The sequence below is a fragment of the Sitophilus oryzae genome, unplaced genomic scaffold (assembly GCF_002938485.1).
Source record: "Sitophilus oryzae breed Bouriz unplaced genomic scaffold, Soryzae_2.0 scaffold_1590_pilon_pilon, whole genome shotgun sequence".
NCBI classification, from domain to species: domain Eukaryota; kingdom Metazoa; phylum Arthropoda; class Insecta; order Coleoptera; family Curculionidae; genus Sitophilus; species Sitophilus oryzae.
The window spans coordinates 2,081,084-2,103,233 of NW_022146270.1; the positions used below are offsets into that span (position 1 = coordinate 2,081,084).

At 31.1% G+C, this 22,150-nt stretch overlaps 2 protein-coding genes and 1 long non-coding RNA gene across 4 annotated transcripts in view; all 3 read right to left on the minus strand.

Annotated features, from left to right (window-relative positions):
- Positions 1-1,063: 1,063 nt before the first annotated feature.
- On the minus strand, positions 1,064-7,999 carry LOC115879918. The gene is made up of 4 exons (XM_030896974.1): positions 7,537-7,999; positions 6,229-6,385; positions 3,598-3,952; positions 1,064-1,306 (listed from the first exon to the last, which is right to left on the minus strand). The coding sequence occupies exons 1-4, from the start codon at positions 7,711-7,713 to the stop codon at positions 1,213-1,215; spliced, it is 783 nt and encodes a 260-aa protein (XP_030752834.1). The 5' UTR covers positions 7,714-7,999; the 3' UTR covers positions 1,064-1,212.
- Positions 8,000-13,634: 5,635 nt separating this feature from the next.
- LOC115879911 lies at positions 13,635-17,875 on the minus strand. The gene is made up of 2 exons (XR_004049778.1): positions 16,460-17,875; positions 13,635-13,944 (listed from the first exon to the last, which is right to left on the minus strand). It is a non-coding gene; the product is annotated as an uncharacterized LOC115879911 (long non-coding RNA).
- A 2,127-nt stretch (positions 17,876-20,002) lies between these two features.
- The window catches only part of LOC115879912 (USP6 N-terminal-like protein), a 34,269-nt gene continuing 32,121 nt past the window's right edge, over positions 20,003-22,150 (minus strand). Inside the window, exon 12 of one of the 2 annotated variants that reach the window (XM_030896962.1) lies at positions 20,003-20,593. In XM_030896962.1, the coding sequence (XP_030752822.1) occupies positions 20,316-20,593 (278 nt within the window). In that variant the 3' untranslated portion in view covers positions 20,003-20,315. Of the gene's footprint in view, positions 20,603-22,150 lie in introns of both variants that reach the window. The other variant, XM_030896961.1, reaches the window with a different exon arrangement.

Sequence of the window (22,150 nt, forward strand, 5' to 3'; positions counted from 1 at the left end):
TTGTCCGTTAGAGGGCATCACTCAAAAATAAACCCGAACGTTAATTAATTTAAAATGTATTATTTTTAAGGACAATTTTCCGAAAAAAAAAATCGGTCGTTGGTTGATTTGGAAAATATTGATACTAAAATTTATGCAGGGGTGGGGGTAGTGTTCACCCTTCCCGTACTTTTCCTCGATTTTTGTGAAACTCAAATAAATGTTAAAGTACTTAACAAAACATAGACATCCAAAATCTCATTCAAATCGGAATAACGGTTCTTAAAATATTTTTGAAAAAATGTGCTTATTTTTTTAAAGTTTGGTGTCCTTTAACGGACAAACAAAGCATTTTTGTATAGAATTAAATTGTGTCCAATGAACTAATTTTGATTCCAAAAATACGTAGTAGTTCTATGTCCACGGAATATTGGGACACCCTGTATAATAAAAGAATAAACATTTTTATCAGAATATCTTTCACTAAAGCTACATTTAAAATTACTTAACATACTATTTATTTAAATATTATCTATGTAGAAAGTGCCTTTAGTAAAATTCTATTAAAAAAGTTCAAGAGTTGCAAGAATTTAGTGCAAAAACAAGGGAACAAGACCAAGACTCCCCTTGTCCATTGGCTCATCACTAATCCGAGCTTTGCCAGAATCTTTCAGGATGCGGAACACCAAATAATAACCAACACACAAAAAATAAGAGAATCAAATACATATGTAAAATAGATACGATAAATACCTATTTCGACAGTCTCTGGCAACCATCCCGGTTGCATTTTTCTCATTACCGACACAGCTATGTCGAATTGCTCTGTAGCTGCCGTCGCTTGTTCTGGACTGAGCGAAAACAAGCAACTTTTCCCGCTCTTCACCGATCCTCTATCGTTTTTAATGCTTCTTTTCGGGTTGAAGTCCGCCTCGCACACGTCCAAAGGCGCGTTATCCAGAAACTGGAAAGAGACGCATGTCTCTCCAGGGGGAGCTTCGCAGTCGCATTTGGGATCCAAAGTAACGCTGTCCACTAGAAACTCCAACAGAAACAGATTCTCGGTGGCAATTTTCTCCATAACGGTGAATTTTTATGCGAAACTGATTATTACAAACACATAACAAAATTTAGAATGAAACGTTTACGTTAAAAACGAGAAATTTTGCCATTTATTTCGGACTTTTGACGCATGTCAAATACGTTATAGATATACAGGTAAAGTTAGATTTATTATGAGAATCTTTTCGGTCGAAACTTTATATCTGGTGGAGGATAGTGGGTGTAATAAAAATTGCATGCTTCATTTCGAAATGGTTGGCCTACCCTAAAATATATAAAAAATATAAATTACAAATTATACACAATAGTACCTACGTATAACTTCTAGGCTGCGCTTCTTGCTGATCCCATTTGATCATGATTGCCTGTTTTTGAGGAAAATTTTGGGGTAGTTCTGATTTTTATTTTGTTCATTATGTTTTTTGGGGTGCTGAATGTTTTGGTTTTTTTTGAGGTGCTGAATACATAAAAAAAACATAAAAAATGCAATTTTTGCGTTTGTTTTGCTTATAACCCGAAAAATGTGATTTTTTTTCAGAAATAATAACTCCATACAAAATAAGAGTAAACAAAAAGTTATAGACAAAAAAGTGCAAGAAACCTAATTTTTTTCGTCACGAATTTTTTTTAGCAAACATTATTCACCAATTTTTGTTAGCAAACAGATTCGAATTCAGCACTCCGAAAAACATTACAAACAGAAGAAATCAGAACTACCCCAAAACTTTCCTCCAAAAGGCATTTTTGAGTATGTGACCAGACTATAACAGTTTATTTGATATTAACTATATTTCCGCTTGTGTACTAAATCAATATTAGCTTTTTCCTAACCATTTTGAATTTCAAGAGAAACCCTTCACGAAAAGTGCGAACAAGGCAAATAAATATCCCAACCAGACGGGATCTGTTTACATTTGCAAGTCGTAAATGTATGCACTCGCTTACCAACCCGCAGCTACTGTAAGAATGCTGTAAGACCTTGCATTTGCAGTAAGAATAAGTAGTTTGGATCGGTCGCACAAAAGATTCTACACAATTCGCACGTTGACGCTTCCACTGTGCGGCAAGCCTCATTTTTAATCATTTTCACTAACCAATGATTAAAAGTCTTCATGCAAAGAATCGCGCAAAGCATCACTAGCTGTGCGAATATGAACGTGCACTAAGAAAAAATTAGCTGTAATTATTAATTTTTTCTAAAATGGATATAATCTGAACGAAAACCAGCTTTCTCTAACCTACAAAAAGCACAAACACAGCGTTTCAGGGGATATATCTGCCCTCATCGTCAGATGATAGCGTTTTCGCGCCACTTTTCATCCGTAAATTTTTTACTCCACCCGTCAACGGAGAAAGATCGTACGATAACGGACGTTTTGACACTTTTTTGACAAATTTAATCTAACCTTAATAAAAATATAATATTACCAGAGCTAGCAAGAGAATTTTAAGAAATCTGGTTCTTTAATATATCTTTTACTCTCTCCTGACCAAAGTGCGGGCCGTTTGGCTGCCGGTAGACGGTAGACTACTGCGGTTCACTACAGCGCATCACATCTGTACAGGGTATTTGTTTTTCGTGTGTTTTATAGGATTTCTCGTTTATGAGTAGAGATACAATGATGCGATTTTCACATTACTTTGCTACTTTTTTATGAAACAAAATATGCTACACACAGGTTTGTCCTAGCATCCTTAGTTCCTAAAATACAGGGCAAATTTGTGATATGCGCAGTAGTGAACAGATGTTGAATACAGATATGATGCGCAGTAGTGAACGCAACATCTACCGGTAGCAAGACGGTCCGCACCTTGTTCAGGAGAGCATAGCAAAAGATATATTAAAGAACCAACTTTCTTAAAATTCTCTCTCGAAAACGTTTCTAGCTCTTAGACTATAAATAAAACAGTCAAAATCGTTATGGAAATAAAGATATAAAATGACACCGATCACAAGCAAATCGTACATCCATTGAACAGAGGCATGAACATGCAATAAATCTAAAAACTGCGTAATGTTCTAACCAATCGAAGTCTTTAAATTCAACCAATAAAATTAATATCGTATCATCGTATCTTCGGACAACGGACGAATGAAAAAAAATCAAGCTTTATTCATCTCTCTGAAGTTACGACCGAGAAAAATTGTAGATTTTTCTTGATTTAGAGCAACTTCAGAGAGTAGTTTTTAAGTAAGAACAATCTTCGGATTGTCACGGGGTTAACACCTCAGTAGATTGAAGCTAAGAAACAACGGCGAATGCAAATCTGTGGGGAAAATGGGGAAACACCTCATCACTGAATGCGTCGAGACCATATCCATTCGTGCCATAAAATTTGGTACGACTAATATCTGAGATGGAGAACTAACCTCTGTAAAACCGTCTTAGATTCTGGCTTTTGTCATAGAACTAAGATTGTACGATGAGTTTCTAACTAAAGAAAGGGGGACACACTAGATCTATAAGGTCGCGGTGATTAACTTTCCCCTCCCATACAATCTACAATATATATCGTCGTAATGTGTTCACTTTATTAAATATAATTTAATCTTACACATGCATATCAAACTTCCTCCTACAAGGATCATCGACCACTACTGCTGTTAGGCAAGGTTCTTCTGCCCATCTGCCACTAAATGGTTTCGAATCATCCTCGTTTTTCGGCTCCTCGTTAAGGTCTTCTTTATACTTCTTAGCAACGTTATTGCCGCTCCACCAAAACGGCTTATCGTGTTCGCATTTTTTCACTTTCATAGGAGGATGTTTTTTTTCGTGCAGCTTATTTTCAATCAACTGACATTTATTCTCCCACTCGGCTTGTTCTCTCTCATATTTATCTCTCAGTTTTTGAAGACGTGCTTCTTCCAAACATACTAACTCATACTTATATGAACGATTAAATACTTTTTCTAGAACGAAAGACGGTTAAATGAAAAAAAAAAAATGTGTGCGCACTATGTTTTTTATTTGAAGCGAATCTTGATACTAATAGCCATTAAATTGAAGGATTTGAAGGATATATATTTTTTATGAATGCTTTTTATAAACTTCAAAAAAATTAGAGTTAATATAAAACCGTATACTATTCTAGCTTTATAATTTTATAAGGTTTTTTAATTTTTATTAAAAAACGATAATTCTATTACCCGGCCGGATAGCTGTGGAATAAACCAAAATACTACTACATCTATATCTCTGACTACTACTAACCAACAATTTGTTTTGTATAATCTTTGGTCTGTTTTTGTTTAAATATTTTGTTCATTATTCATGTTGGGGATTTATTTTTAAATTAATGTTAATCGTTACGCAACCAGTAAACTCATAAAATATGTATTTCTTTATGTTTTTATTTTACATAACTAAATTGTCACTCTAAATCGCTGTCTTCTTTAGACAGATGTCACTTGTCTTGTCATTATTAATTCATTATTCGATTCGAATTCTCAGAATGTTAACAAAAGTTTCATCTTAAAATAAAATTTTAATCAATCACAATTGTTTATCTCCATCATTTACCTGAACAATAATACAGAAATTACAGCTCAGTTACAAACAATTCAGTATTTATAGTGATTTAGAGTAATATTCTCGTTGATTATTGGTTTGAAATAAATATGACAGTGTCCTCCAATGAAAATGTGAGTTACTAACTCTAAATTCTAATTCTGAGCTGGCAAATGAGCTAGATGCTTTACCAAGGCCATTATTCCTATTTAGAAGCTACAAACCTATCGTTGAAAATATGCATGAAATCAAAGTTGTTACAGTTTCAAGTTTATTATAGTCATTTTCTTAGCCGCATATGTCACAGATCGTTACCCAGTGTTGTCACAAGCTTATTTTTCATCGGGGTAGATTATCACGAGATAACGGGGTTAAATTGTTTTACAAAGGGGTAGATCTACCCCAAATGGGATAGTTGTGGCAACACTGCCGTTATCACTTTTCCTCTCGTCAGCTCGCGCGTCTATGGCTCGCGCTGTGTGTGTGTCACAGCCTTGTATTTTTACTCCCAACGCGCGTAAAGTTTCCCTTCAAAAAGTTGGCGTAAAGAGAAAGCCTTGTTCATGTAGACGCGAATCGCGAATAGTGATTTTGCGAAACTGCTCTCATTGGTCCAATTTTAATGATCATGGCGGCGCTGTCAGAAATTTTAAGATTTTGGCGATTTGCAAGATTTAAAATGTGGGGGGCGGGAGAGTTAAAGTGTTTTCAACTTTTTGCGAATATTCGCGCGATTTTAAGGTTCGCGTTTGCGCAGAATGGTATTGTGATGCGGTTATCGATTATTTTGATTTTCTTAAATTAAATTGCGATTTCTGTGATTGCGATAAGCACCTTGTTGCTTACGAAATTTAAATATTTCACATGTTCCAAATGATCTATAAACTCGTTTTCTTCTACGTTTTAATAATAAGTAAATTGAATTTTGCGCCTTCTGTTCCAATCCCACAATCGATATTCATAATCGAAATCGATATTCATAATCATTAAACAAATTTAAACTCATATTGTATGCTATAAAATATAAAATAAAGATCGTAAACACGAATAAAAAAGAAATTAAGTTATCTCAGGTTATGATTTTTTTGGTAACTTTCAGTGGAGCAAAAATGGAATGTCCCTAAAAATTCGCGACTGTATGAAATAGGTCCAAATTTTACGTATATTTTTTGGCGAATCGCTTTCCGCAATTCGCAATTGGCGTTTACAAGAAAAAAGCTGGACCAAATGATCAAATAAAACGGCGTCCAGTTGGCTTGGAAATGAACACTGATGACGTTCCCTATATATAAAATGACAGCGATCTTCATTTCATAGCCATCGCTGATCGTTTTTTCTCGACCATATTGTTAGAAAGCGTGTACTAATTATAATGTATGCTGGAATAAACAAACTAAAAATATATTAAATTTATACGTATATCGAGAAATTTTGCTTTTGTATAATTAAAGTTGACAACATCGATTTTTTTGCTCGCATTCCTTTTGCTGCTTCAGATCCATTTGTCAGTTTAAGTCTGCTAGACCAAGACCAAGACCAAGGTGAGTCTTGATTTTGGTCTTGCATTTGGTGATTACTATCAATATGTATAGAGAATATTTATGAATGTTTCTGTCTTGTAGTTGTTTTGATTGCTTGGTCTGGATCCAAGTGTAAAAAAATAACTCTGTATTCTCACCCATATGTTTGTATCTAGGATCGTAATCATCAACTTTGACAGAATACTTCTTCTGCATGTCATGTAGAAAGAAATCATCTTTTCCCGGTTCTAGAACCCACGAAGCTTTTGATTCTTTGATCCATCTGTTCATTATGGTTGGATGGACATGTTGCACCTAAAGAATAATGTTAACAGTATCATTACACAAAATCGGAGGAGTCTTAAACAGGATTCCTATTCTATTTAAGACTAAGATTTCATGTAATAGTCCTGTATTACATGAAAATAATACCAACTATTACTAACCCTATAAATACCACCTATTACTGACAATATACAGAACAAACTCAATAATAAGTAGGTGGGGGAGATGTTCCAAACGCCCTAAGAAATTTCTGGAAATTATTTTCAAGTTTCTACAACGACCGCTCGAAGGCGCAACTCCTGTGGCAAATAAAAAAATGGAATTTTTACAAAATTTTGCCTGGAGAAGTGGTACTATAAATAATGGCATCGTAATCCTCAGCAAATTTTGGATTATTTTTTGTTCAAACCATTTTATATTTTATTTTATTTTATATTTTTTATCGCTGATCGTCCCTGTTGCACCGTTTCACATGGAGCGGATCTTCCGTTGATTTAACAAGTACCTTGAGTTTGTATGAGTATTTTCACATGGGCGCGGATGGTCCGTTCGGATGATTTTCAAACCGACGGCCAACCGTCGAGCCCTTGCTTCGACGGATCAACCGCGCCCATGTGAAAGTATTCCTATAAACTCATGGTACTTATTCAACCAACTGACCGTCTACAGGTGAAAGTACTCTGTCAGGCCCTAAAAATAAACGCGATGGACCGCGCGGACGGTCCGCTCCATGTGAAACAGCACTAAAAAGTTGTCGAAAACCGCATCTAGATATATTTTACCCAGCCAAAGAAATTAGCAAAAATAAAAACACGAAAAAATAAGCCCTATCTATCTTACTTTTATAACACGGTATAAGTAGCCCCCTCTTGATTATGACCATTCTAATAAAATATAAAATAAAAACTATTATTAATTTCTTCTAACATCGATAATATGTCAGAGTACCATAATGCCACATGTATTAATACCTAATTTGATTTATTTCTTTTTTCAAAATGCCTCTATTACTTGAAGGAGCAGGTGATCGACAATAATTACTGCAAGGGTTTTTATCCTCAAAGGCGCTGTTACAAAAGTAGAATATTTAATCGCTTGGCTTGTCGTTTCCGCACTACTGAAAGTATTCATTGCCATGTTTATTTTTTTATGTTTATTGACTTTCCCCTAAATTTTCTTACCTCAATTTTTTCTGGTACTTCATTTTCTTTGTACGCAATAGGAGAACAGAACACTCCTAAATTTGTCTGAGTGACTCTAGGAAAAGACTCCGGGGTAAACTGTGAAGAATCCCTTTGAATTTTAGGGATTTCTCTTAAAAAATAATCTTTCGGAGGATACGGAGGAGCAGTAAACATTTTCAATAAATACTATCTCACTTGATGTACTTTAGATATTACCAGAAAATATTTAATGTCATGCTGACAATTTATTTTGACATTTAGGACAAGTTTATTATATTGTGATAACGGCACTACACTTTCTTGGTATATTCCGTATATTCTTCTCAACGATATCTGAGAGATTTGAACTATACAGGTCTTTCAATTCAGTCCAAATCTCAACGTGTGGTGGAAGATCTCATCGAAGAGTTGAGATCTGCGATGCGGAATATTTTTAACTTTTGGCGGGAACAAATCTATCATACTATATCAATCTATCATACTTTTTGTGCCTCCCTGTCGGACTAACTTTACGCTGGTCTGTCAAACATACAACAGCCTTATTTACATTAATAGATGCAGGATAAATCCATGGGATAAATCCGTTATAGAAATATTTATTATAGTTTTCTAGAACATATTTTTATAATTTTACAGTTATTTTTTTTATTCTGAAGTTTAAAAAAAGTTTATTTTTTTATTTAAATCACACATGTTTAAAATAAAAAAAATCACTTGATTTAAATCACGATTTAAATAAAGAACATTTTTTTTCGTATTCACAATCTTTTTATCGATTAATCTATCCTAAATTTAGCTGCCAAGATGTGCCAAGAGAATAAATATATATTGTTTTAGGTACCATGTCAATAGAAAAATCTCTCTTGTTTTCTGCTTGGTGTGAAGGCAATTCTTTGAAGGAAAAAATGCATCTGTTTTGCGATTTGTTCTGAATACGCTAAATTTAGGGCAACATGATGGCGACGAACATTATAATGAAATAGTGAAAATTATTAAAAAATTAAATTATTATTATTATTACTCTTTGTCTAAATGTGTGGGAGCACGGTCAAATAAGGAACTACTTATCAAAGAGGTTCTTAATTTACTTCGAGAGCCTACTTTACAGGCATCAGAGTTAGGACAAAATGATAAAAATATTAGTCAGGATGATGATGATCATTATAATATTGATGATTGAATATTATTGTTACATAAATATCTCTAGTAAAATAGTTTTATTATCACTTTATTTATATTTGTTAAATGTTTTAGGTTGTTTTTTTCATTGTTCAAGCTAATTTTTACTTTCAATTACTAATACAGTACATCTTCTGTAAACCTTCTAGATACTAATAAATTCACTTACAAAAAAGTAATGAACTACAGGTTTTGTTTGAGTTCGATATAATAAAATGAAAAAAAATAATAATATATTTCGTAAGACACCCTGTACAAGCATAAAATGAAACAAAATATCATTATTCCACGCATTTATTTATTTTCTTACCAAACAAATTACTTTTGTTTTAAAAAATAATTTAAATTTTAAAGGCATTATTTATTACCGCCTAAATAGGCGAAAATGACCTATGTGAGCCGTGGAAAAATATATTTGATCATCTAATATTTTTCGTGTCTTTTCCTGGTCGGTTAAAATATGCTCAACTCGTATTTTTAATCATAACTCAATTTTTTCAAATGGAACGAGGGTGGCTCATTAATATATATTTAAAAAGAGCATTTTTTACGAATAATTTGGTGCTAAAAGTTAACGTTATAAATACATGCGCAATTGTAAGTTGCGCAAGTAGCAACTTAGGCAATGTTATGGCACAGTTATGGTATAAAAATAAAATATCATCTGTGACTAGCATTGTATTTAATTTCGAAATTTGACAGATGGTTCAATCAGATCATAAATCAGATGTATTACAGACTGTTAACAAATGTATATAAAATAGTATATTTATAACAGAGCGAGTTCCCCTTTACTCTCTTTATTGTCTACGCCTATAAATTTCTAAAACAATAAAAGCCAGGTTCTGCAAATAAAATTTTATTAAAAAATTTAGACATCATCATTTTATGAATGATTTTTTAACAATTTTTTGACTCAATAAATTTTTAAAGTGTAAATTTTACAATACATTTATTATTGCAGGTATCACACTGTACACAGGAAATTTATTCTTCTATACACTATTTTTTTGATACATACAAGTATTATTCGTTATGCCTAAATTAAAAATTGTATTTTTACATTGTTCTTTTAACAACTAAAAATAATATATTTTGATGCTAATACCAAAAAAATAAATATTAAATAAGAAAAGTATAAAAATTATACTACAAAAATACAAATATGATAATATAAACATTTATAATTTCATATATATAAATACGAATTTATATACAAATAATGTAATGCCATTTATCGTATATAGGAAAATAAGAAAATAAGCAATGTGTACACAGTGCCTGTTTAAACTGTGTTGGTCCTGATATAGGTCGTTTTTTTATTAAATTAATAATACAAAACTTAATTTACAAACAGTTTACTAAAAGAATATACATATATGTAACAAAAATAAAATAACATTAATTTTATAGTACCTATTATTTACTTAATTTTTCTATCTAACAAGCACTGAATACTCAATAATTTATGGCACAAAAATGAAGAGTTGAAAAATAAGTAGTTGAAAAATGATAACCAATAAAATTAATAAATGTATAATTAATATCATTACACTAAAAGTATTTAAATAGTATTGCCTAGTTAGACATTTCATGTCCTTGGACACATTATAAGAATATATAAAAATGAAATTCTTGTAAGAAAATAAAGAACAATAATTCATAAATGCAAATTAAAAAATCTTATTTTTTTATTGTTTTCTTAAATTTAAAAATAAATAAAAAGGTAACTATAAATACCGTATGACCGAAAAAAAAACAGCGTCCAGTTTCGATCGATTCATTTCCAGACGATCGATTCATTTCTTCATTTCAGCGATCTTCATTTCATAGCCATCACTAACGCCGGCTTTTTTTCGATCATATTGTATTAACACAGATTTAAAAAAATTAAACCTTAATATTTTAAAATATAGTTTATATAAAATGCCAATAACTTTAAAATTATAGAAATATCAATAAGTTGCAATAGTTGTTCCAATCTCTCAGTTATTTTAAATATTAACAAAACAAAAAAATAAATTCTTTAAAGTAACTCTATAAACCAATGCAAACCAATTAATTCTACCGAATTTGAAATAAAATTATAAATAAAAATAGGTTTATTTTCTTGAGTTTAAATAAACATTTTAGTCTATGAATATCTACAAAATTAAATTAAAAGGTAAATATGACTTGAATATGTATAAGATGCCAAAAATATTTTTTTTACTTGAAAATATAATACAGGGTGGCGCACCTCATTCGCCTCGGTTGATTATACGAAAACGGAAAGATGTAGAAACAAAATATTTTATGGGTATATGTGGGGAGGTAATGTGCACAATTTAAAATTATTTTGAAATGTACAGGGTGTTTCAGAACTAAGATCCATACCAAAGTTATATTTTTTCTTATGTAACACCCCGTATTTTATTTCATTTTTGGATTCTTGGGCCCAAAAAAGGTATATATTATAAGGGTTAAATATGTTTAAAATCTTTGGTTTTTGAGATATTTAAAGATATTTAAATTTGCATGCTACAATAGAATAGATTATTAACACCCTTTATAAAACCTGTATGTAATAAACTTCACAGAAAAATGTTATTCCTTCCTTAAATGTATACAGGGGTATCAAAAATTGCTGGTCTATTTTAAATATTTATTTTACATAAAAACTTCGTTATTTCAAATACAACACTATGTATTTTTTTAAAAAAGTCGAAGCAAAAACGCTCTTTCAAACTATATTAGAGTTTCCTGTACCTATATGGCTCAGATTTTGAATAAAAAGCGATTTTTCAATAAAATTGTAATCAAGATGGCTAGTGTTGTCATGGCAAGTTTCTAGTGACAGTTAGTAGGTATTTTCAAAATCGAAATTAGTTTATGGACTTATTTAAATTTATACCAGTTTACTTTTATTTAATTTACCTACAATAGTTTAATAAATAATATTTATTAAATATGTAAGTATTTATTATTCTATCAAGAAAAACGAAGAAGTAGTTCTTTGAATTATTTTACGATGACTTGTAGATATATGGATTTTCTATAAAATAGCCAATTACGGCAAATTCATTTTATTCACTTCCAACGACAGGTTTCTACCTAATAGTTTTTTTATCAACCACACTACCAGCTCTGCGAAATAGGACAAGTTTATCAAAGAAACGCTTATCAGGAAGATTCCTATTTGAATATCTTTGAGCATAAGCCCTTGAGGCCAAGAAGCAATTTTCCTCACAAAATAATATCACTAGTAACATATTCATGCCTTCCGCCAGCAGATACTGTATTATTTGTAGGTAAATTAAATAAAAATAACCTGTTATAAGTTTAAATAAAGTCTATAAATTAATATCATATCTATTCGTTCCGCCCCAGCAGATACTGCTTTATTTTTCTTGATAAAATAATGAATACTTACTTATTAAACTATTGTAGGCAAATTTAAGTAAACTGTTATAAATTATAAATAATAATGTCCATAAAGTAATATCGACTTTGAAAATAGTTACTAACTGTCACTAGAAAATTGCCATGGCGACACCAGCCATCTTGATTGCAATTTTATTTAAAAATCGCTTTTTATTCAAAATCTGAGCTAGATAGGTATAGGAAACCCTAATATAGTTTGAAAGAGCATTTGAATCTGCTTCGACTTATTTAAAAAATACAGGGTGTTGCATTTGAAATAACGAAGGTTTTATATAAAATATATCCTTAAAATAGATCAGCAACTTTTGATAGCCCTGTATAAATTTAAGGAACCAATACCATTTTTCAGTAAAGTTTATTTCTCTACCTTTAAACTCAGCATAAGAATTAATTCTGAAAAGTAATGTACAGGGTGTTAATAGTCTATTCTATTGTAGCATGCACATTTAAATATCTTTAAATATCTCAAAAACTAAAGATTTTAAACATATTTAACCCTTATAATAAATGCCTTTTTTTGGGCCCAAGAATCCAAAAATGAAATAAAATACCGGGTGTTCCATAAGAAAAAATATAACTTTGGTATGGATCTTAGTTCTGAAACACCCTGTATATTTCAAAATAATTTTAAATTGAGTTTTACATCTTTCAGTTTCCGTATAATCAACCGAGGCGAATGAGGTGCGCCACCCTGTATACAGGGTGGTCCGAACTGTATTCCGGAAACTACGGCAACATATTCTGCAGATAAAAATATGTAAAAAAGTTCGTTTATTATTTATTTATTAATCTTCAAACCAGATAAAAAAATGCAGGTGGAGCCCTCTACAAGTAGGAGTCATATTTTCAGACACCAATTTTTATCCAAATATTGACGTTACTTACGAAATTATTTGGAAAAAATTGATATAAAAATGAAACTTCAACACCCTGTATCTCCCAAACTAAGCATTTTAGGACATACATTTATACGAACTTTTTTACTTATTTTTATCTGCAGAATATGTTGCCGAAGTTTCTAGAAAACAGTTCGGACCACCTTGTATATTTTATAGAAAAAAATGCAGTCATGTATTTGTAAATAGTATAATAATAGTAGTACAGAATAGTTTACAGAAAATTACTAATTTTATTTCCAGTACTAAATAATTGAAATAGAAATAATGTAATAATTATTTAAAATATTTGAAAGTTAACAAATTCTGGTGAAAAATGGACATTTCAAATACATAATATATTTGAAATAGATTCTAATTAATCAATGTAGGTGACTATTTTATAAGGTAGGTATTTAATAATTATGACAACCTTTGAAAGTCTTCTAATTTTATAATTACTTATTTTTTACATTATTGTTTCAAATGCTAAATTCAAAGATGAACATTTTAATTGACTAATAAAATATTGATACCTAGATACACAACACTTTTCAATCTACTGAAATACAGTATAGTACCACAGTAAGTCTTAGATCTTATACTGCGTTATTACAGTTTATGGAATACAATATCATGCTAATTACTGATGTAAAAATGCAAACAGATAAATTTTTTATTTTTTATATCTGAATAAGACATGAATAAAATAAAAAAATATGATAACAGGAAACATCACCTATACTTGAGCATTTTATTAGTTCCTTTAGCTTTCATTTTTAAGAAAAAAAAGTATATTAATATTGCCAAATTATTTTTTTCAAGGCATCGATCACCAGGATCATTAGCCATGGACAGTGCAGCTTTATTACCTCCATACGCAGTGGCGTGCGGTGCAAATCAAAGCAGGTAGGCAAAAATTGACAAACTAATAAAATAAGATTAGCATAAGTAATCAAAATAATTATTTTTTATATAAATTGGGGAAAATTTTCCAGATTTGGCATCATTGCATAGGACGGCAGTCGACGCCTCTAAGGTCGACGCGCGACGCCGACAAAATTAAACCAGGCGGATTGGCAAATTGGAAATCTAATGAAAACAACTGTATTCAGAAAAATGTGTTGAATTACATGAATCTTATAAGCAATTTTGATATACCATAAACCGCAACATTAATTACAATGTTTCAGAGTAATGCGATATTCTCTAAATTGGTTTTATGAAATTGAATTTCTTTCGCTAAAAAATGATGAATTATTATTATTATAATACAAATAAGTATTATAAGTAAGGTCACATATGAAAAAAAAGGCCAGAACATTTTCCTTATGATGTTTCTTACTCAGATTTTTTTATCTCGCTTCAAAAAATTATATTAAATCATATATACCAAATCACAAATAGGTATCTTATTGCTTCCAATAAAAAAAACAAAATTTCTATATAATTTTAATGCATTAATGTTGTCAATATACACTATTATACACGATATTCATGTATGCGCATACTAAAATACTTACGTTTTTTAACTAATATTCGATGACACTGAAGAATGAAACTACATAGATGAGAATAAAAATCTACTGATTTTTATGTCCTAATAATGCAACTCGTATGATACGAATAAAGAAATATATTACAGGAATGTAAACTAGACTAGATCGAATTATTTTATACATCCTAAGTTAAATTTCAAAAGATCTTTTTATACAGGGTAAGTCTTCAATAACTGCAAATCTTTTCAGTACTGGCAGATCTCCATAAAAGAGGCATATTTTCTCTTTACCGTTTTTCAAATAAGTCCAAAATAACCGAGATATTTTACTTTGAAAATTTCAAAAAATTGTTTTTCCCTTAGATTTTGAGAACCGCTGGATCTTTTTTGAGTTTGTTTTGTAAATTTAATCTACTACATATGTTGCCATATTATGAAGATTTTATGTTTTTTAACTAAAAATTAAGAAAAAATCCATTTTTTTTTAAATTCCAAATATTAAAAAAAAAATTCGCGAAAAAACCAAACCTCATAGACGTGTTTCTGGGGTCGAAATATACTACCCCTAAAAATATTTGCACTTATTTAACACTCACCCTGTATAAATAATGTATTACCACAACACAGGATTTTGCCAATTCCATGCATTATATAAGAATATTTAATGTTTTTAGAGAATTTTAATAAAATAACCATATTTGTATGATCATGGAATGCAATACTCAAAAAAATCATACTCAAAACAAAATATCATTACAAGTTTGTGGTTAATAAGTATTTTATTTTTTTTAAACTTCTTAAAAACGTACTTCTAAAAAAATCACATCTTATACAGGTAACATTCAGAGATAACATATTATGCTATCTGTCGTAATTTTATCGCAAATATGTAAACACTTTTTTGTCGCTAATGATTAGCGCCTAATATGCAACTGTACAATGTCGAGAATGTTTAATGAAAAACAATCACATATAGTTAGCTGCTAGATACCAATTTAAAAATATTTTTAAGACAAAATATAATGTATTTGTATTATTATTATCATTATTACTTCAATCTGTTAGAATCAATATCAGATATGTTCTTTTAAAAAGTCAATACCCTTTATGTAAGAATACAAGTTTATACCCAAAAGTTGAACACATACATATTCCCATAATATTATAAGTTTGATGCAAATATTTTAAAGATATTTTAAGTAGTAATGGTAATAATAATGTAGTTGTTATCTATTAAGTAAATAATTCATTAAGGAAAAATACAGAATACAAGTGATTTGTGATTCTTGAGTTAGTTAAGCCTTTTATTTCAATGATATGTAGGTATAGGTATTTTTAAAATCATATGTTTTTCAAAAATTCGGATTGGGTGTAAAAATCTTCAGCAAAATCCCATGTTATAAGAAATACGAAAGTGATGACACTTCTGCCAGAGCTACAAGCTCACAGAAGTCTTTTTTTGATTTAAATAATTTTCATGACTTACGTCATTTGTTTTTAAGTCAGTTTTCAAAAGCCGACTTAATTTAAATAATTTTCAAAATGATTTGTGATTTAAATCTTTATTCCGAAATCGAAAAAGAATTAAGTCATTAAGAAAACACCTAAATCTTTAAAATATTTAAGTCTTTTTGTAAAAGTCTTAGGTCAAATTTTTATATATTTTTATGATAAATTTTTAACAATAATGTTTATTTTTAAAATTTTAGGCGGCAACCACGCAACAAATAAAAAAACAACGCTCAATACTACTAGCAAATAAAAAGTTACGTTTTTAGAAACCGCTTTTATAATAAAATTAATAATAATTAATTTGACGGAATATGTTGTATTACGCGTGTGTAGTGAGTCTGTTGTCTTTCGAGTGAATCAAGTGAATCCCTAACCCCGTTATTAGGCCGAAAGACAAACAAAAGAAATTGATGTCGAATATTTTGAAGAGTACCTTAAAATCCTCTAGCCCTTAGCCTATTCCATCGACATATTACGCTACACAGTGAGCAAAACATATTACCACTTTTTAATGGACATGCATTCGATGACATCTAAATTGTAATGGATACAAATAAGTACTACAAAATCGATTAAATTCTATAAAAACATATTTTTGTGTTTGTAATTAATAATATAGATAATAAGGAAATCGGCAATAATAGGGTACAAAAATTAGTACTTCAATTAGTACTTCAACTGAATTTTGGCTGCTTCGACTTGACGATAATTATTTTGATTTAGGTCATTTTGCTGACTTGCAGATTATCATGATTAAAATAAACTTATGCCATAAAAACGACTTAAATTACATTAAATCGATTTAAATCTTTACGAAAATGACTTGGCTTGAAAGAAAATAATTATTTATGTCAAAGACTTAAGGTTGGTTCATATAGAAGCAAATTGCGAAATGCGAAAGCGAATTTCATAAAATAAAATGTTATACTCGTATATAAAATATTTTCGCAGTTCATATAGAGAGAATTCGCAACAAATTCTAGTGATATTTGTGTTTTTAAACACATGTTGAAAATGTCACTGGAATGAAGAATTTTATTTTTGTCTCCAGTTGCCATTTTCGTTGTCAGTCAACGCGGTGCCGTGATAGCATACATAGGTTTACTTTTATATATTTGTGTAATGGATGAAGCTGATATTTTTGGAGTAGAAGACGATCTATTGCTGTATATTTATAAATAAAAAATAGCAAAAATAAAATACACTAAAATACAGAACAATTATTATTGGAACATGTGAAATATTTAAAAAATGAAAACAGCAAGGAGCATATCACATTGCATATCACAGTGCAATAAATGAGAATTAACGATGGAAAATATTTAGAAACTAAGATAGAACGTCTATAAAGGCTTTCGATTTTCGATGGTTTTGAAAATGTTCCAAAATTACCAGTCTGTAGTCAAAATATTTGTAAAACTTCGTACTACAAATTAAAGAAATCTTAACCAATGTTTATATTACTATAAATATAACAAGAAATAAATGACAAGAGATGACATTACATAAAAAATCATATCTACGCACGCGCTCATCAAAATTTGAAGCGAATATTCGCAAAAATTAAATCAGTTTCAATATTCCCGCCCCCCAGATTTTAAATTATGCGAATTCGCATAATATGAAAACAACTTTCTGTCAATTTTGTCGCCTCTGTATTTTTTGAAATTGACCAATAACAACAATATTCACAATTCGCTTGTATGTTAACCTACCTTTAAGATTTAAATCGTTTAAACTTTATGTTGAAATTGACTGAAGCTTCGTTCAGAACTTCGCAATTAGTGGTTTCAATTACACTTTATACTATTTAGGGTGTATTCCGTTGCTTACCTTGGTTATGGTTTTATGTTCAGTTTCTATCGGTTTCCTGAAAGTTGTCTTATTATCCCAAGCAGCATTTGGACGTCGGGACAACGTTGTGTCACGCGACCAAACGTCGGGGCGCAACGTCGGCACAACCTCGTGCCAACCCTAGTCTGCACTAGTTTGGAGAATAATTTTTGGGTTGAAACGACGTTGGATACCGACGTTGGCTAGCAGCCTAATTTAGTACAAACTGCAACGTTGTTTAAAATCCTAATTCACAGAAATACAAAACTAATATGGCGTCTAAGTCGCGTTTTATCCTAAATTGGGATAATTATAGTAAAAATATTATTTTTATGATTTAGTTAGAGACATATGTCAGATGGCAGTGAAGGAAAACAAAACAAAAGTATTTAAGTTGGAGGATGTTTGAAGATCATAATTATTGAAACCTTTTAACCGACTCTGTAACTCGTTACCCAAGGTAAAAAAGTTAAACGCAAACAACTTTATTGATAAATGTATTGTTTCTACTTTGAAAAATACTAATGGGCCTTAAAATTAAAGAAGTTTTAAAAATTTTCTTGAATTTTTTTTTAGTAAAATGAGAATAATTTATTCGCAGTCGAAAAAATTGTTTCCGCGTGTTTTTTAGGGTCAAATATTTCAAGTTAATGTATTCAAAAGCAGGAATTGCTATTTTAGGAACGAAACATTTTCTTATTTAACAACATGGCGGCTTTCACTTTGTTGTTTTGGAGATTAAGATGGAGTAGTTCGAGTAGTCGCATACTGGACTAATAAAGTCGCAGTTCGGCCTTAACAGGTAGTACACTAGTCGCAAGATTGCCTAATTTAGTTATCCTAGAGTCTAGCTTGTGCCGCCCTCTATAATCTAAATAAACGAGGGAGTAGATAAACTATCGGTAATATATGTCGATGTATATTTAAATTTAGTTTTATATGTATCTTTCTTATGTCCCATTTTAATTAAGTTTTTTTTATAAAAACAAAAACAGCACTGAACTGTCTGACTGAACAGAACAATGAAGTGAAAATTTAAGATTTAAGGTTATGGTTCAATACAGTTGCAAAAAGTAGTGACTCGACGTCCTACCAACGTAAGAATAAGGAAATCTAAACAACGTTGGAATTAGTAAAACAGACGACGTTTGCATAACGTTGGAATAGGTCCTGAAACTGACGTCGGAAAACTCTATATTGTCCAACGTTGTAACTACGTTGTCCGAATCACTTAAAGATCACTTAAGCAAAAAAGGTTACAAGACAACGTTTATTCGACGTCGCAGAAGCTTCTACTTTGTTGTAGTATTAGTCGAACGTCGGCACAACGTTATAAAAACGTTTAAATTTATTTTAATACCCAAGGTAGGGAGCTAACTATTTTTTGTAACTAATCCAACGTTGTGTTTAGTAAACATGTGGTCGCAAGTCGTGAAAATGCTACTTGGGATGGAACACGGTTCCAGAACAATATCTATCACAACTGTCACCAAACTCACCAGCGCGAGAAGGCTGGTTTTTCTGGTTTTGTTTGTCAATCAATATCATTTATGTGACAGAAATCAAGCAAATATTGGAAGTTCCGAGTGAAATTATCGTTTAATTTCTAAAATTTGTAATAATATTTTGTATTTATATCCAAAAGCAATGGAGGTAGGTAGTAAAGGTAAATAAATTTAACCATTAACTAAATAGAATGACTTTTTAGAACCATTTAAACTTATCATGCAGACATTGTTTCTTAAAGTCAGGAATATTTAAAGAAAACAAGACAACAAGTAATCGTGAATGTTTTGTACGCTATAAAAATATAAATATTGATTAGATTTGTTTACATTAAAAATGCATGAAAGATAAATTTTATAATAAAGGTATTGAAATTTAGAAAACGTCAACATTTGACATCTGGTTTTGCAACGGTTCGCCTGGTTTTGTAACGGAATACAGCCTTAGTTTACGATCATTCACAATGTTTAAAAAACACAGTTAAAATTAATAGAATATTCTAGCAACAGCTTGCGTTAGTCAGTTGTATCCATAGAGAAAGCTTAATATTTAGCTTATAAAACAATCAACTTTTGATATCTAACCACCATATTTCGTGACGGAAGATAATCACAGGCCAAAATGACATTTCTCGCACATTTTGAAGTATAATTAGTGGACAAGTCAAAAATTTGATAACTTTTTCTACTAAATGAAAATATCTACCACTACTTTGACGTTCTAAATGCTTACATTGCAACTAAAGGAACGAACTTCTAGGCTAATTGAAACCACTAATTTATTGCACTAATTGCGAGGTTCTGAATGAAGCTTTAAGATTGAAATAATTTTAATTTTAGAAATGATTTAAAATAAAAAATAAAGGATTTAATGTCTTTTTAAAACTGACTTGTTGCGGTTCTGACTTCTGTCAATTCGTAAATATAAATACATTAATTCGCGGGCAAGACTCATTTCAAATCGATTTCTGGACTTTCCAATTTAAAATGTTTGATTTGGCCGTGTTCGACTAGCGGCGTGGCCAGCTCATCGTTATCGATACGGATCCGTATTTTGTTCAGTTCGGGAAACGAGCACGGATGTATTTTCTGAACGTCGCCGTTATGAGGGCTGGCAATCGGGGTGTCCAGTGGCGAGTACGGAACGTAGATGCGCAACACGTCAGGGCTGGGGTTGTGGGGAGTGGCCCTCGGTGTCGACTGGGCACTGGTGATCGGCTTTTGCATACCTGTAACATCTGTAAATTACATAGGGTAATTTTCAAATAAATTTATATTTAACCCATAACTAGTAACGTGCTAATTTCATGGCGATGGCGTAAGCCCGAGGTTACATTGGACGCGGGTCAGTGCGTTTTTTATACGTGCGAGCTCTCACGGAATTTACGCGTACAACTATTTTATTATAGTGGTTACATTAGATGCGCGTTCATGGTGTCATGTGTGTCAAGTTTGTCAAATCAAGCGCCACTTGATGGTCTGTGTGAGGACATAATATTAAAATTAACTACTCATGAAAAGAAGAAAATGTTGGATAAATGATTTATATGCAAGAGAAGAAGAAAATAAATATGTAAAACATTTAGTGAATTAAGACAGCAACCGGTCAATTTTTTTGAATATTTTATTATGTCTCCATCAACATTAATACATGGTGGGCCACTGAAAACTTACAATGGCTATAATTTCTAAACCAAAAAAGATATCAAAAAAATAAAAAATACCGTTTCTATAATATCGAGGGGGAATACATACGACGTATTTTTTGAACCATCCCGACCTACCCCTAAGGCGGCACCACTACTCACTTGAAAATCTTAAATGGCAACACCCCACTTGTGGCGCCTTTTTGGAAAGCCCATGAAAAATGCTAAACGATGATCATGAAGTTTTTAGGACGAAATTGAAAAACTACCCTTTACACGAAAAATTAGGTGGACATTAATGAGAAAAGTGATTTTTTCAGCATGAGTTACAAATTGGTACCCAGCTAAATGAGTTTTTTTTCAACTTTCAGCAGGATGGAGCCCCTTCGCAGTATTCTATTGTCACAAGGCGGTGGTTGGATAAATATTATCCAAGGCAACGGATTGGCAAAAGGGGTCTAATCGAGTGGCCGCCAAGGTCACCTGATCTCACTCCTTTAGACTTTTCCTTGTGGGGTTACACTAAATCCATAGTCTACAAGATAAAACCAGGTTCGATGCAAGAATTGCGGCAGAGGAGAACTGAAGCATGTCGAAATATTCCGAGAGAGACTTTCCAAAAAGTGAGAGAAGAATTTGAAAATCGTTTGTATTTTTGTATGGAACAAAATGGCTGTCATTTTGAGCAATTATTAAAATAAATTATCATTTTAAATTTCTTTCAAATTGTCACACCTACATTTCTTGTCACTAACCAGTAACAGAGAGAATACTAATAACTAAAGTGAGAGAGACCGATCAACGTTAATTTTTGAAGACTGTGTTAGTGGCGCGGCCTTTAGCGTCTAACCCGAACTATGAGCGCATTATCGATATAGTAGGTTGCATTCATACCTATATACTGGCGCCAAAAATTTAAAATTTGTATATTTGAACCGAATCTTAATCTTTCAAGTTTATAATAAGAAATCTTCGTAGTTTTTTTAGATTATTTTGTTGACAACGAAAATTTATTATTAGACTTTAAAGCATTAAAACCTATAAATAAAATACAGTGTAGGAACATATAAATTTATTTAACTCCATACTCCTTGCCATACTCCAACTCAAGGCTGCAATCTTCAATATCTTTTTTATCTA